Below are 17,738 nucleotides of genomic sequence, written 5' to 3'. Positions count from 1 at the left end.
GGACGCGGAACCACTCGAACAATCGAGTAGGTTAGAAGTCCGCTGGTGTATTCTACAATTGAGGAAAGGTCGCTGATCAAATCAAGCGCGGTTTCGGTCGGCAAGCAGCTCGGCGTCTGACTCGGGTTCTGCTTGCCGACCGAAACCGCGCTTGATTTGATCAGCGACCTTTCCTCAATTGTAGAATACACCAGCGGACTTCTAACCTACTCGATTGTTCGAGTGGTTCCGCGTCCAGCAACTGGATCCACCCCGGGAAATCCGGACTTTACTTCATTAGTTTTAAACCAATGTCATGGACCTTGACCTGGATTAACTTCATCCCCAAACCGATGTACTCAGGTTGGTTGCCCCTACTATACCGCCCGTCCTGAAGAAGACCCACGTGCAAGGAATCTTACCCATCCTGCTTTCTTAGGGTCGAAACGTCGACATACGTCCCCTCAACAGCCCCTTTCAACCCACCATTCGTGCTCATGATGGACACTGGGGCATGTTCTTTGAAACTTTGACATTGATTAACCATTTATTTTGCTCATTATTTAACATTGGTATCCTAATATCATTCGATCAATATCGTGTTTTTATTATCACAAAGTACTTCCCCACCTTACCTTCACTATATCACTTCCCCCCCATCCCCAGGGGCACCTGTACCATTATAATTGTGTATGCTTTGTGATTGCCTAACATTGCTCGTTTTCCTATAGTGTGAATAAAACATTATAGAGGTATTTTTTTGTTGATTAGATTCATTCTAATGATTCTTAAATAACTTGCTCTCCCTCACTGGGACCCCTCTACTCATAACGATAGCTACCCAGGTCCCAGCGACTTTATTGGGTTAACCCTTGTCTTACATAATGAACTGACATCCATCACTAAAAATAGTGCAAAATTACACAGTGGCAAATTTCGGATAATCCCGCTCACAACTTTTACATTTCACAAATCCCCGGAAGCTTGTTTCCTTTCCAGTAAAAGAATTGGCTTGGTAGTTTGGTCTGCCCTGTTCCCATGATGCACCGGGCCAGGGACAGACTAATTTGCATGTAGCCAGGTTCTGAGCTGGGATGGTGCAGTGAGCTAAAAAACGGTGATGGATCAAGCCCGGATCTGTTGACTGGGTAGGAGTGCTCTGCTTAATTCAGATACTCTGTCCATCACCACCCCCTTACCTGAATCGTTTTGTCCACCACAAGCGTGGAAGGGTATGCTCAGACATGAGTCCCTTGCTCACTGCACCATCAGGATTCAAGCAAGCCGGGCCGACTATGGCTGTAATGCCAGAAACCGGTCCTCGGAAGCTTGTTTCCTTTCCAGTAAAAGCATTGGCTTGGTAGTTTGGTCTGCCCTGTTCCCATGATGCACTGGGCCAGGGACAGACTGATTTGCATGTAGCCAGGTTCTGAGCTGGGATGGTGCAGTGAGCTAAAAAAACGGTGATGGATCAAGCCCAGATCTGTTGACTGGGTAGGAGTGCTCTGCTTAATTCAGATACTCTGTCCATCACCACCCCCTTACCTGAAGGAATAACTGGAGACACATGGACAGACCAGGAAGAGGGGAGGGGAAGGAAGGGGGTAAGTACCTTAGTTAGGGAATAGCAGTATAAATACATGGCAAGGTACATTAGAGATGTAAACGGTTCATAGGTGAGATTATGCATGTTACATTCAATGCTTTGTAATTTTCATGCCATATAAATAATGGTCACGAGGATTGGAGTATGTATATCCATTTATGTGTTGCTGTTACACCTATATTGAAAATGCCAGGAATCTTTGTTGTACTGGAAAGAACTTTGAATAATGGCAAAATAAAGTATATTACAAAAAAATAAATGAAGAAGTGTAGGAATAAGTGCGCAGTTTATGGTTTTCAGTACACTTGCAACTTTTGCGCAGTTCTGCAGGTCCCTTTTTGGTATTTGTTATAATCATAGTTCACTTAACTGGTTACTGCACTGGGTTGGCCATTCTGAGATATTTAGTTTACAGTGACTGGTTCTGATCAGGCAGAGGTTAAAGGTAGAAGCAATGGAGAGAACTTCTGGGATGGACTATATTAATATCATCCCACATGTGATTGTCATCTCGAGATGTCAAGAAGCGGTTGTATGTAGTTAATAGCTAGTTGGGACCTCCATTGAATGACAACATTAAAATCCTTCGTTTCACAGATTTAATAATAAGGGTTAACATAAATCATACATGTGGCTTGTAGTAGATCGTGCTCAGAGAGAGAAGACATGAAGGGAATGGATAGGAAAGAGATTTGCTTGAGAGAAAGAAGAGTCGATAATCAGAAGTTTAAAGTCTACGTTTTTTTTCATGCAGGGTTTTTAGGAATATTGTTAAGATTTTATGAGACAGCGTGCACAACTGTAGAAGGAAACAGCATTATTTGCGTGTGTTACAATACCAGTGTTCACCATGAGAAACAAGCCATGCACGCACTATCACCACCCCTGAGCAAATATAATTTAAATATGGTTTCATTTCCCAATAGTCTGATGGAGTACAGCACTGAAACAAGAATGGTGTATTTTAAATATCTTTGTTAGAGATTCTCCTCCCATTTTCCTCTGAAAATCAGGCAGGATGAAGAACAGAGGGGCATATTATCAAGCCTGTGCGCTAAAATTATCGCCGCTTTATCGGCCGAAAACGGCCGACAAAGCGGCAATAATGGGCTTGATAATATGCTCTGTGGAATTCCAATCGAAGCACATGTTAGATGTGAAGACATCTAACATGGGCTTCGATTGGAATTCCACAGAGCATATTATCAAGCCCATTATCGCCTCTTTATCGGCCGTTTTCGTCCGATAAAGCGGCGATAATTTTAGCGCACAGGCTTGATAATATGCCCCAGAGTCCTTTTTAGTTAGCTGGTGTTAAGTAATGCTTCTCAGGGCACGCCTCCAACCCGAATCACCCATAACATAAGAACAGTGAAGTTCAATATGTTGCATCTAGCTGTCATTTAGTATTTCTGTTGCATCAATCAGAGACTTAAAGGAAAGGACCTTTCCAGACAATTCCACACATGGGAAACATAAACTGCATTCTTATCCTCGCAGTCCCATCTACCAAACCCCCAATGCTAAGGAAGAAAAGTAATCAGCATCCCCTTCATAACACGCCCTCATTGGATTTCTAATGAGAGCTCTATCTGCATTGTTCCTCAGTTTACTGTGGTCTCCACAAAGAAAACATGCACTATAACTCCACTGCCTGGGGCATGGGGGTTTTGGTGTACGGGACATCCCCACCCCTACCCCTAACCCAGGCGTCACCAATGTTCACTTAACTACTGAAAACATCACAACCTAAGAGCAAACAACTAGAAAAGGGGAGAAAAGGGGAGTCGTGGGCATTTGAGAAGGACCTTGCTAATTTGTATTACAAAACACCAACTGACAATGAATTTTGGTTGAACTAAATAGTTCTCACATATTAGGTGAAGGAACACTTTTTTATTAGAAATATTTCCAAGGTTTTTAATAAATAATATTTTGTACAGAGACATTGGTGGGTAAGTTTTAACCTCTTTTCTTCCCTTGGATGACAAACGCTGTAATATAACCACAGACACCAGAGATGTTTAATCTAAGATGACAAAACTGTCAACCAAATAAAATAAACAGGCACAGAGCAAGGGAGCATCAAACACGATATGCAGAATGTTTTTAAAACGATTAAAAGAGGTTAATATTTCAATTCTCTGCGCTTTTAAATATATTTGTTTTTTTCTTTTAAAAGATTTAATAAACAACACATTTGGTAAATCATGCAGTCTTGGCAAACTTCTGAAACATCTGCACTTTGATTTAAATCAAATTTGATCCTGCACATTATGAAATCAAAACTTTGATATCATTTTTTAGGATAGTGGGGGCTGTATGGCTCATCTTATAAAGGTGGGTACCAACCGCTGTAACATTTTTAAATATACAAATACAATCTGTTGCAGAAAAGTGCAGGCTGTGTATTGGTTTTATTATTAGTAAGAAAATAAACAAAAGCAATGTTTTTCCTTCTGTCTTGTGAATGGAGGAGGGGATATCAACCTCTTCAACAAGTAGTCGGAACTCTGGACCAAACAGGGCCTCATGGGGTTTTGACAGTGACCACTTATAAATGCGTTTAGGAGACAACGGTGGAGATGCCTGTCACAGTCACAGTGAGGTAAAGGGCCAAAGGAAAATGGAGAGAAGAGGGGGAGTGGGGCCTGTTTGTTGATAATGTTGCCCCTGACGACACTCCTTATATTGTAGAAAATCGTGTGGACGTTTTAGATGAAAGATTAGAGCAAAACAAGGATTAAAACACGCACACCTACACATCTCATGTGTAGGAGAAACACCCAAAGCACAAAATACACAATTATAAACCCATGCAGCCACGCACAACTTAGAGACATACCATCCCCAGAGGCTACGCATCAATATGCTATCAAACTACTCACTAAAATCTCATAAATCATAAAGCTACATAGCCACAGCCACCACTCAATCAAGAAACCTTGCCTCACCTAAGTGCTCTCAATAAATCACCCATACCACGCCCTAGGTTGACCATACCAATTACTAAAAACACTACTCACAAAGCTAAAAAAACAAGCCCCAGAAAACATGCCATATTTTGTGATGCAACAGGCATAGCCAAATCATAAATCACATTCACTGAACCAGATCACGCAACTCTGCCCCTCACTTATGCTTTAACGCTCACAAGCTTCCATACTCAAGATACCTGGGCCTCACTATATACAGTAACTCCAAGCACAGCACAACTGTGTGGAAGGCACTCAGCGGAGCGCAACCTCACAAATAGCTATAAAAATGCACACTCACATGTAAGCACGCATTCACACCACAGGGATGACACAAGGCAGTCCCCCCATACACACAATCCCACACAAAATGTCACATGAAGTAAGACTATAGGGGTTCATATCTTATTTTGCAAGACACGCTTCATATGCACCAATAGGACACAAATCCCTCATAGGTCTCTTAGACACCCACCCCTGGCCACTGCTGCTTCATCCAGTGCATTTGTTACCCTCTGCCACTTTATTACCCCCCACCCACCTCGTTCCCATGACCCTGCAGTAAGCACTCGCTTCTGCTTGCGGTTACTCTGGCACACTGCATGCCTGGCTCAGCAAACACGCTAGCTCCATGCCTCTTTCCCCACTCCCCTCAGGCTCCTGTACACAAGCTCGATTTGTTTCAGCCCAAGTGCATACCCATTACTTACTGCCACATGTTGCCTCACCCTCTGCCCTGTGCACCCACTGGTCACTCACCTCTGTTTGTTCTTGTTTCAGTACACTGCATGTCTGGCACTGCACACCCGCCTTACTTACTCCAGGACCAGGGACACCAAGAACAGTCCCCTCAGCAGGGGATCCAGAGACATGAAGGCGTTGGTGGTTGAAGGGTCCCTGCTGGGTAAGATCCGCAGCGCGAGGCCCAAAGGATGCTCTCGGCTAACGCTGATCCTTCATCCTTCTTGTAACCTGTAGCTAAACAACTATTTGTATAACATCCCAGGCCTTTGCTAAAAGTACAAGCCCCATCCACACTTTTTAATAGAACTCAGCAGCCACAACATGTCCAAACAGCGCTTGCCCTTGGACTCTCCCACCAGGACTCGTCACGCTTTCCCACAGGCCACAGACCCACCCAATGTTGCAAAATTGAATTCAAAGTCAGAGAAAACAAATTGTGATCTGAATTTCCTCAGATGAACACCAACCATTTCCACCAGCAGTTGTCCTTTAAGTCCTATAATACAATCCTGAGCGGAACAACTGAACCTGTTACAAAGAGCAATTTAGCAAAACGAGGCTTAGCCTCGACGAAACTTAACTTGACATCTCTCTTTTTTGGTGAAGCCCATGCTCCAGCCAATGCCCGCTTGTTTGCATCATCAAAATAAAAAGATCACTTTGTTTATAGTTCTGCAACTACCTTTCGATGTATTCTGACTCTCACAGTAAGTAAGTAAGTAACTTTTTTATTAACTGTGCGATTACTTAAAATCTTTACAGTATAAAACACATAAACAACACCCCCCCTCCCAACTACCTTTCCCCCAGTAAAAACCTGGTGTTCAGCTTTAAAATAGCACCGTAGCTACACAGGCTCTATTTACTACTTTGTGTCTATTTAAACCTTCAATTAAAAGAATTGTGATTTTTTTAATTTTTTTAAAGTTACAATATTGGGTTAGCACCGTTTTGCATTTTTGCATCTCTAAGGATCAATGGTTATATAAGAGTCCAACATGGTAATTCTCTCCATGATACTAATTGTCAATAAGAAAAGTTTCTTACCGAGCCCCCTGTTTGGCCCCAAGTTTAATTTCTGATTCCAGTGGCCTCGCAAGAAACCCCTGAATTAGGGGACGACTAACAGGGTTAGGGCACCAGATCATTTTCATTGCAGAATGACAGGACCCCTGAGTTCCGTGGCCTTTTGATGGAAATCAAGTGCAATTCTAAGTACAGAATTTTCTTTCTTGCTTGAGCTGAAAGTGAATCTTACAAATATGGTTGAACTTTGCCAGGAGTATATGACTTATCCAGGGCCAATGTGAGGGAGTTGTACCGGAGTGATGAACGATCCAATTCAAATGAGATGGTCTGGACTTGGCGCTTTACAGCTTGGGCCCAGGCAGAATAAGGAATTTCCTGAAGGGGCATGCTCTTTGCCTCGATTTTCAATAGGTCTATTGCTTGTTCCAACTTGGAGTGCCATGGGGAGCCCGCTACCCTGAAAATACATTTTAGAAAATATTTGAGATTGTTTTCAGGGGCTTTCAGTACTCTGATGTAATATTTTATTAGGTCCCCCTGTAGTACCAACTCCAGGCGGTTCACACCTATTCCCAGCCTTAGCCGGGTGTTCCTTGCTTGTCTAGGAGCTTGCAGCACAGTCTTGTAAGCATTCATCTGGGCCGCATTGATGACTTTCTCAAGTGCTCCTGTGAAGGCTAGGTGACCATATATGATTGCGGGAATCAGTTTTGCCCTAGGTACCGTCAGCATAGGTTCTGTAGATGGACTAACTAGGCGAAGGCTTAGACGTCTGAAAGACAGGATTATTTTGTTAATTCTCAGTGTTAACTCCTTTATGTGTTTGGCTGCAGTGGCCCTCTCCGACACTCATACCCCCAGATAATTATAGGATGTAGCTGTCCTGATTCGGTGCTCACCCAAAGACCATGTTGCTTGTTTTTTTTGTGGGGGTATTTACCAAAGATTACTATCTTGGCCTTGCTCTCATTGATCTGTAGGCTATTTTCCTTGTTGTATATTGCAAGACTATTTAATGCACTTTGGAGCCCCACCCTGGTGTGGTCCATGATCACTGTATCATCCGCATACTGGAGAGTTCCCAGGGCCAACTTCCCCAATCGCGGAGGTACTAGGCTGGCATCTTTCAGGGCTTGCCCCATGTCTGCAGTGTACAAGTTGAATAGTAGGGGGGTCAAAACACAACCCTGCTTTAGTCCGGTGTTAGTTTCAATTCTTGGTGTTACGATTGTTGGACTTAATTTGACCTGGACCCATGTCCCCTCATAGAGGGCTTTTATAGCTTTTAGCAGGGTTTGAGGGATCCCCCAAGATTCGAGTTTTTGCCCTTAGCCGTCTTCGATTGACTCGGTCAAAGGCCGTGGAGTAGTCTATGAAGCAGCAAAACAGGGGCAGCTTGTTCCTCAATGCGGCTTGCTTCGAGAGGTAAGAGAGCGATATGATCATATTGTTCATGGTGGAACTATTGGCCCTAAATCCAGTCTGAAAAGGCGGGAGAATACCGTTCTTGTCCACCCAGGCCTCTAGGTCCCTTAGTAATAGGCGGGCATAAACCTTGGCTTCTATGTCAAGAAGGGCTATGAGCCTATAATTAGCCGGGTTCAAGTGGTCTCCCTTCTTATATATTGGAAATAAGACCGAGCCTTTCCAGGATGTTGGTAAAATTGCTGTAAAGAATGAATGATTGCATAGCGGGGTAAGTATGGATGCAAAAAAGGCAGGGGCGGCTTTGAAGACTTGGCCGGGAATACCATTTGGGCCAGGGGCCCCATCTGTTCTTGTTGCCCTAATGTACCTTACAGTCTCCTCCACTGTATAAGTGACGGGCTTACTGGGCACTGTCATATCTTTCAGCGCATTTTAATGGTTACAGCTGCAACCTGAGACCACTCTGAGCTGGGAGAGCCCCTCTTATTTGCTCCACAAGTGTACAGACCCTTCACATACTGTTCCCACACGTTGCCTGCAACATTATTTTCCTTGCGCTGGCTTCCAGAGCTCAGACTGTTGTTGCTATTGTCTTTTTCTTTAATTAGGGAGAACACTTTAAGCCAGTTCTTTTCTGTCCGCTCCCAGACTTTCTTCTTATAAGTGGCTCACAAGGCAGTGAGGGAGGGCATCTGTGACAAGTAGATACCTTTCTTTTTTGCCTTGATTGCCTTATTAAGGACGTGTTTGCTTTGTGTCAGGCTACGTGGTTTTCGACGTTGTGACCAGGATTGATTTGAGTGTTGGCTGCTTCTTGATTGGTTGCTGTTACCTAAGTTCTTCTGTAAATCCATTGTCAGTATTTCCCAAAAATGTGTGATGTTCTTTATATATTGTGTCTTTAGTTCCGCCTCCCTTTGCCTACATAATCCGACAGGCTGTGACTGAGGTTGGCCCTCCATTTTATTCTTTTGAGGACTAGATGACGTTCATCGCCTGTGGTTGCTCCAATTGTTTCCTGGGCTTCCACCTGTTCCCGCACCGGATTAACGGAGGCGCAGAGAGGCCTGTGGTCGCTTTTGTCTCTGTCGACCACAGTGAAGTGCAAAATGTTGATGATTTGCTTTTTATTTGGAAGAACACCGAAGAAACCTTAAAATTGGCACTTATTGAACTCAACTCTAAAGACGACCGAATCGATTTGACTTGGAACATCAACCACAATGAAATCGCATTTTTGGATGTCCTCATCAAAATCATGCCTCATGGCATAGAAACAGATCTGTTTCGCAAGAATACAGACCGCAACAATGCTCTGCTTTTCAGCAGCTTCCATCAGAATTCCCTCAAGAGACATTTACCTTACAGTCAGATGCTAAGGGTTACCAGGATTGTATCAGACCCCAACACCAGAACCAATCAAATTTTATCCATGGCATCTAGATTTCGTGACAGAGATTACCCTGATGCAATTCTTAAAGAGGCCATTGACCGAACCACAGCAATTCCCCGGACGGAGGCTTTGCAAAACAAACCCAAAACCAACAGCAACAGAATGGTACTCGTATCAAGGTACTCCACCTCTAGCAACAAATATAAGAAGATCATTTTAAAACACTGGCGAATTCTATCATCTGAACCAGACTTTGGCGAACTATTCAAAGACCCTCCCATTTTCGCTTACACCAGGCCAATGAACTTCAAGGAGATCCTGTCTAAACCTCAGCCCGAACTGATGTCAACACACCACACGGGCACCCGACCATGTTATCATTGCAGCAACTGCAATAATGTTATTAAAGGGAACACTGTCAGCCACCCCATGAGAGGCTTTAACATCAAGCTCAACGTGGACGCAACTTGCGATTCTGCTAATCTAATCTATCTTCTCAAATGTCCATGTGGCAAGACCTACGTGGGAAAAACTAGCAGGAAGATCAAAACCAGACTTAATGAACATAAGTCAAATATTCGAACCAGGAACATGAAATCCAACATTGCCATTCACTTCACCGAAGCCAACCACAATGTGGCACAGCTTAAATACCTAGTGCTGGAAATCGTCCCTAAGATCGAAGGGAGAGATAATAATAAAACTCTCTTACAGCGTGAAACATGTTGGATGTATAGACTGCAATCCCAGAAACCCTTCGGTCTCAATGACCGCACAGAATTAAGTTGTTACTTATAATATGCCCCCTTGGGCATTTCTTGATGCACCCGATCCTGTTTTGCTGCTGCCTGTTGTAACTGCATGTTTGTTCACGACACACCATTCTAAGATGGCCGCGCTTTACACTCCTCACACCCTAACCCCTTTTCCATGTCTACCATCCCTCCACTAACTCTTCTTAACTCCGCTTTCACTCCGCGAAGTTTGTCATCATTTGATCCGGAGACCGATGTGCACTATCTTTCAGTTTCACCAAGTAAGTCTGCCCTTTCCACCGCGTAACTTCCGTAATTTCGGCAACATTCTGCACGCTCTTGGCCAGGCGCGCTTAAACTGTTTCAAACCATTCGTTTTCGTGTTAACCCGGTAACTCCGGTAACACTTGGCATGCTCTCGCTAGCAGCTTTTCACCCGACTCAACCTGCTCTTAAAATACCACTTGTTACTCACGCTTCACCCGCCTCACACGCTTTCTAAACACACCACTCGTTTCACTTATGATACCGGTTTGTAACTCACGCTCTTTCTAACACATGGATTATTTACCGTTCTTCCGTTTTGGGCGCATGAGGTTTTTTTACATAATTTGCACAGTGTCACGCAGTTACTGTGATTTATGATTTAGACAGAAAGACAATGAATTGATTTGTCGTTTGTATATTCTTTGTTGTAGTGCTCCTTGAAAAAGGACGGTGGGTCCGAAATGCATTGGAGCTTCTTCTATGTTTAATGATGAGAACAAAGCTCATTAACAATTTCATATGATGACAATATGATACACAACATGGAAACTTGAATTAAAATTCGAAAACTACTTAAACCTTTGGCATTTTGAATCTTTTGGAATTTACTGTGTTGTTGCCATACACACAGGACCACACAAGTGTGCCCACCACAGGGATGCGCTTACACCCCAATAGCGCACTCAACCCCATAGACCACAGTGAAGTCACATAGTTTGTGGGCCTGCCTTCATTGATGAAAATATAGTCAGTGGTGGAGACATTCCTGAAGGTCGATTTAGGTCTCCATGAGGGACGGCTGATTTTTTTTATCCCATGAGTGGATTGTAAGTTAAAGTTTGTGAGAAGTGAAATTAATGGGCCCGACTTCTTCCCATTACTGGGTGTGACAGGGATCTGACCCAGACCTCTTGTGTTGAAGTCTCCCGCAATTATGACGTTATGGTGCTCAAATCTGATGAGTATATCTTCCAGAATGCTGGTGAAGGATTCCATGGCCTGATGCGTTTGAAATTTAGTTGGGTTAATGTAACAATTAATTAGTAACAGAGGATGGGGCTGTTGTCCCGTTTTCAGCCCCTTTATTATAATGGCTTGAAGGACAGAGGCCTCTACTTTTATTTCTTTGATTTAAAATTTGCAGGCGTGAGTTAAAAAAATGGATCAGCCCCCAGACGGGCGTCCAAAGATTGTCCTTTTGGTCGCTGGTATGTAATGTTCATAGAAGCCGCCAATTGGGGTGGTTGACTTGGCCCAGGTCTCCTGAAAGCACAATACGTCCCCCTTTGCGAGATAGTCTAGTGTGGCCTTGTCTCTAAAAATGTTACTTAACCCAGCAATGTTCCATGAGATAAGGGTTAGCTTACTATCTTGGCCACTAATTGAACATCCTCTGTTTTCATTGCTGTATACTTGATTAGGGACCCTGTCGCCATATATCCTCCGTATGGGCCAGTACTTGCTGGAGCGGCTGCACTCTTTGCTGCGTGTCTCTGTGCGAGATTTGATTTTTAGCGGGGTTCTTGGTCTCCCTGTTTTCGCACCTCCACCTAGGATTTTGTTCAATGTACCTCGTAGGACTGATGTAGATTCTTGCTGACTCTCACATTAGGACCCTGACTAATGCAATGGACGGTATTTGAACTTGGAAAGTGTCATATACCACAAAATTGTAATTAGAGGGTTTCAGATTGTTCTCTGCCTGCTACACTTCACTATGTAATTGTATTATTGTACATTGCTGTTGCCCTCAAGTCATTGAAAAGGCCAGTCTCTGCCATTCGTGTAACTCCCTAAAGCCCTCTGTCATTTGAGTCTAGTTTGAGCTATATAAAACAGCATAAAGAAATAACATAATAAATAAATCCTTCTGCAGTGCCATCTGATGGCCAACCATTTATCTACTCAACACATAACCTCACATGTTGCATCACGCTGCCTGTGTTTTCAGACAACTGTCTCACCATAGCTGCACTGGTATTGTAATAATATACCTCCTCCTTTTGCATGTCACTGCTGGTAGGTCTCCCATCATTTTGAACTTCAACCCTGTCTGGTACACAAGGTTCTTTAGGCTACTGTTTTAAGATAAATATAAGGCTGCATTATACATTGGATAAAGGATCTATCTATCTCTCTATATATCTATGACACAATTGCTTAACTGTATTCATTTCAAGACTGCATTACCATTATGCATTTTAACCTTTTAATGCGACTATGCTGCACCTTTAAAGAATTTTTGCAACAACAATCTAGAGTTAGAACATTGCTATACATAAATAATCTCCTCTCAGAACTCTCCTCTTTTAAATACTGCTCTGGACCGATAAGTACCTTGCTATTTTATGTATTGTATTTTAGGAAAGTAAAATGTATAAAAGGTATTTTCATTTTGGGTTTGCTTCTAATGTATAGTTTACAACTATAGGGAATAGTGTTATTTGTGTTTGTTGCTGGTGCGTTGTGAATATGAGGGACGTTTTTTCTGTACCCGAGTACAGACTACCGGAACCAAAGGTGAGTACGGAGATTATTTTTGGTTCTTCCCAAGGAACAGTAGGGGGTCGTTTGTGAGGGTTTTAGAGTCAATGGTAGAAGTTTACTCAGGATCCATGGGTGTTGGAGACAGTCCAAGGTTATGAGATAGAATTTTTAAGTTTGCCAAAACAAAGGAGGGAGCCAAGAGAGTTGCCAGTAAGCGAGGAATTAAAGAAAGTAGTGAATCTAGAGTTAGAGTCTATGCTACAAATGGAAGCAATTATACGCTTGGAGAAGACAGCAAGGTACTTAGTAAGTACAATTTTCTTGGTAAAGAAGAAAGACCAGGGATGGAGACCGATGATTAATCTCAGGGAATTGAACAAGAATAAAATATACACACATTTCAAGATTGAGGGGATCCACTGTCTGAGAGATTTGCAGTTAAAAAAAAGACTTGTTATTGAAATTGGATTTAAAGGATTCATATTTCTAAATTCCCATGGGAAAAGAGAGTCAGACTTATTTACAGTTCTGTTGGAGACGTCAGTTATATCCGTTCCAGTGTCTCCCTTTCAGACTTTCTTCGGCATCATGGGGCCTCATTTATGAGAAATGGCGCATCGCTGCGTGAAAGCAGCGATGCGTCACTTCTTAGTGCGCACTCCTTGCGACATTCCTGATGCGTCATATTTAGTGTATGACGCATCATGTCGCAAGGAGTTACAGATACGTCAGTATTTCTGACGTATCTGTAAGCACAAAAGTAACGCATTGATGGAGTGTGTCACAAAAGTGACGCAGCTCCAACAATGCGTCCTTTCACATAGAGCAAGCCCGATGTGAAAGGGCCTGCGTCAGTCTTACACCTGCTGTGAGGCAGGCGCAAGATTTTGACGCAACAGCGTCCTAAAAGTGATGCAGTGAAATCTCATAAATTTCACTGCGTCACTTCTACGACCCTTCCTTGCGTCAACACGCCCCCATTGCATACATTATACCTGGTGCAGGTATAATGTGGCGCAAGGGTTTACAAAGTGATGCATCTACCTAGATGCGGCACTTTGTAAATATGGCGCAACACGGCGCATTTTTTACGCCACGTGTGCGTCACAAAAAGTGACGCACCTGTGGCGTAAAAGTGATGCACAGCCTCATAAATGAGGCCCATGGTGTTTTACCAAGGTCATGACATTAGTGGTGGGCTATATTTATGTGAGAGAGGAATACGACTGATTGTATACTTGGACAACATCTTAATAATGTCCCAAGACATGAACAAGTTGAAGAAAGATTTGGAACAGGTAAAGAGCAAGCTTAGAACAATTTGGATTTATTGTAAATAGGGAACAGTCTATATTGGTACTGAACCAGAGTTTGGAGTTTTTAGGATTCCTAATAGATACAGGAAGGTTGTTTCTGCAAATTGCAGGGAGGTAGGTGAAGATGGTAATGAAAGGTTTTGAGAATGGATTTTCTTACTTTAAGAGATCTGGCTCGGATAATTGGATTGTTATCTTCTTCCATCTAAGCAATTTTTCAGTTCTAGTGCATTACCATGAATTACCAACGGTAAGGGGAAGCAGTGAGGAATTGTTTTTGATACAGGAATAAGACAGTTCTGATTGCAGAGGCAAAGAAGGAATTGCTTTGGTGGTTGGACAATATGCAGGCATAGAATGGTGAAGCCATTTTTGGTACCACCACAAGTTTCGTTTTAGAGACAGATGCAAACAAAAGAGGTTGGGTAGCTCATTTGGGAGCGTTGAAGACAGGTGGAATGTGGTCACAGGTCGAAAGGAAGAAGCATATATATTGGTTAGAGTTAAGAGCAGAGTTTCAAAGAAATATTGAAGTCAATGTGTCAGCACTAGTATGCATCAACAAGTTCGGAGGAAGCAGATCCAGTGGTTTGGCAGAACTGATGAAGGATTTTGGGAGTTTTTGCGAAGAGCACAGGATTACTGTAAGAGCAGAATATTTACAGAGAGTAATGAATGCATCAGCAGATTGGAATTTTCATCATTTGACAGATTTCAGCGATTTGATAGTTGAATCACCGCTGTTTTGGCATGATCAACGGTTTCTGAGGACCGTTAGAGGTGGATCTTTTTGCAAGCAGATTGACTTACCAGCTTCCAATGTACTACAGTTGAATACCGGATCCAGAGGCGAGTGCAGTGGATGCTTTTCAGCAAATTTGGAAGGGGAGGAAAGTTTATGTTTTTCCTCTTTTTTGCAATGTTTCAGAGTACTACTGAAGTTAAAAGAAGAGAGGTGTCAAATAGTGTTGGTGACACCGTTTTAGGTATCACAGGTATGGTTTCTGACTGTGATGGAGTTGTCTTTTGCACTACCCTATTTGGTTCCAGTAGGAAAAAGGTCTTTTGAGAAATGGGGAATGCCAGGAACATCCGTTGGTTCAGGGTTGAACCTTTTGTTTGGAAGGTGTCAGGAGACCTGGATGTTGGCAGAGGGTTTCGAGCCGGGCTGCAGAGTTATTGGAAGAATCTTAGGCTCCAGGGACAAGGAAAACATATAGAGGAATTTGGAGAATCTGGAATAGTTGGCTCATAAAGAGGAAATTGGCTCCAGTGGAGGTTTCTATCGTGGATGTGATACATTTTTTAGTGAAACAATATGAGAAGGGTTTGGAATACAGGACTTTGAATTGTTATATGTCAGCAGTGCCTGCTTGACATGCTGAAGTTGATGGTAGGTCAATAGGTATGAATTTGATGGTTTGTAGGATAATGAAGAGTATGAGGTTGAGGAGACCTCCAAGGACACAATGTGCAGTTTTGTGGGATGTGAATCTGGCCTTACGATTGTTTCAAGAGTGGCCTACAAATAGGTATTTAGATATGAAAAAGCTTACAGGAAAGTTATCTACTCTTTTATGTTTAATATCATGTAGAATATTCTGATAAGGATTTATAGTCCAGAAGGAATACATTTTGAAATATGGAGGAGAGCAAAGACCATGTCAGAGTCAGCCTTTTACCCTAGATTTTTACCGAATCCTACATTGTGTGTTGTGGGTTGTTTGCATGAGTATGAGGGGGGAATATTGGAACATAGGAATCATGGAGAAAAGCAATTACTGATTTCATATGTTAAACCTCATAGGGCGGTGAGTTCTGCAACTATAGCTAGATGGGTGAAAGTTATTATGATGCAGGCAGGTGTTGATGTGAACATGTTTGAATCGCATTCTCTTGGAGGTGCCATGGCAAGTAAATAATATTTGTCTGGATGATGTTTGGAAGAAATATTTAAGGCAGCTCATTGGTCAACTACTGGGATTTTACAAAGCATTATTTTAGACCAGTAGAGCACGTGTCAAAGGTGGTGATCCAGCATCACCACATGCATAATGGCAGCCTCCGGTCTTGAAATGAAATGGCAATTCTCTAAATTAAATGAGAAGAGAATCAAGATTTCATTTAAGACAAGGAGGCCAACATTATCCCTCCCGCCAAATCCCAGATATTGGAGAATTATATTTCAAAAAAAGAGAAGGAAAAAAAGAGGAATAAAGGCATGAATGAAAATCTGGTTTAGTATCCTAGATCTGATCCGCGCCAGTATTAGTGATGACATTTTTTCATAAGTCCTACTTTTCTAAAAAATGCTGCTAATCCCAAGCTTCTGTAGTGAAGTTTATTGTTTTTATTCCTTATAAAATACTTTGTTTTGGTGGGTCCATGGGTCACAATTTGTCCCCAGTCATGATTCCCAGTTGCAGATTGGATGGAGCTATGTACAATATTCTGCATTTTGCTTGAGATAAGAAAGGCCTTTTTCCTGAAATATGTCTTGAAAAATAAAGATTTTTGTTTGAATTCCATGCTTTTGATTTACATTTCAGACTTCCATTGGCTGGAATTGATTATAGCATAGCTGAAAGGTGAACAACTTTAATTTAGCACAATGTCTAGCAGGAGAGGGAAGGCTAATTTCTTATTCTTTGATTCTAAAATGTAAAACATGGCCTGAAATATTTCACATTTGACATGCTAGACTGAAAATGAAATTTTCCTGGCAAACAGTCTTCAGTTTTGTAGGATATTCCAGTTTTATCTCAGAATTTTAAATTTAGATTGATTTTAGGAATTAGGATTGATTTTACACTTTCTAGAAATCTAGAAAAGCTAGTTTCTGATCCCCGGCCCCTCACTTTGTGAAATAAATTACTGATTTGTTTTCTTTTTTCTTTACTGCATATTTGTTATTGTCTCTTAAGGCATATCATTAGTAAATATTGCTTAATAAAAGCCGATTTTTTATTCTAGTTTGAATGATGGAAAGAGAAATAGAGACATGGTGAAAATTAGCATGGAAAACCAAGCATTCAACAAGAGGCTTCAAGAAGGCAAAGGTTACTATGACCACAAGAAGTGGGAAGAGGAATGGCAGGTATGAAATATTTTCAGTTCTGAAGCTAAAAGGAGTGTTTATTTTTGGTTTAATAAAACAACGGGGGCAGTTCGAATTGTAAAATAATTTGGGTTGAATTAATCGAATCCAGTTAATTGGATTTAGGAATCACTTTGTATGATCAATGTTTTAATGTGCCATGTGAAGTTCAGGTGACACGTACATTATTCTGAGGATCCGATGCCTTGGAGCAGTCGAAAAAGCTGTGCATTGATGGATGGATTTCCTAGAACTGGGGAAAAAGGATGAATTTACTAGGATGTTAAGAGAGAGGCACACATTACGATAGACCAGCGAATAAATCGAGGAAGACAACTAACTGAGGCCAGCTTACGTTAAAAATCAAATTGTATTTTTTGAGATTCCTGCATTCTGCAATTAAGGTGTTTGTGAGTATTTATTTTAGTCCACTATCAGGATGTCATAAAGTAGCTCATTGCTGACAGTGGTCTTTGTTCTGTGCTGGCGCTCTGAATTCCAGACCCATGCTTTGGTACATTTGGGGACCAAGAGACATTACAAAGCTGAGCCTTAGTCTGAAAAATTTGGACACAGCCACATTTTTATTGAAACTTCGGCAAACTATAGTAAAATGCAAAGACTAATTTGTCAATAACCATTTACGTATATTGATTGTTATA

General features: G+C 42.0%; 1 protein-coding gene across 1 annotated transcript in view; it reads left to right on the top strand.

Moving 5' to 3' along the window:
* CFAP97D1 (CFAP97 domain containing 1) overlaps positions 1 to 17,738 on the top strand; it is a 662,361-nt gene that overhangs the window by 515,000 nt on the left and 129,623 nt on the right. Inside the window, exon 4 of the mRNA XM_086920478.1 lies at positions 16,953 to 17,076. Coding sequence (XP_086776604.1) covers positions 16,953 to 17,076 — 124 coding nt within the window. The remainder of the gene's footprint in view (positions 1 to 16,952; positions 17,077 to 17,738) is intronic.

Source organism: Lissotriton vulgaris, chromosome 5 (genome assembly GCF_964263255.1).
Source record: "Lissotriton vulgaris chromosome 5, aLisVul1.2, whole genome shotgun sequence".
Lineage (NCBI taxonomy): Eukaryota > Metazoa > Chordata > Amphibia > Caudata > Salamandridae > Lissotriton > Lissotriton vulgaris.
Note: the sequence above shows the minus strand (reverse complement) of the source record. Positions and strands in the feature narration are given on the sequence as shown.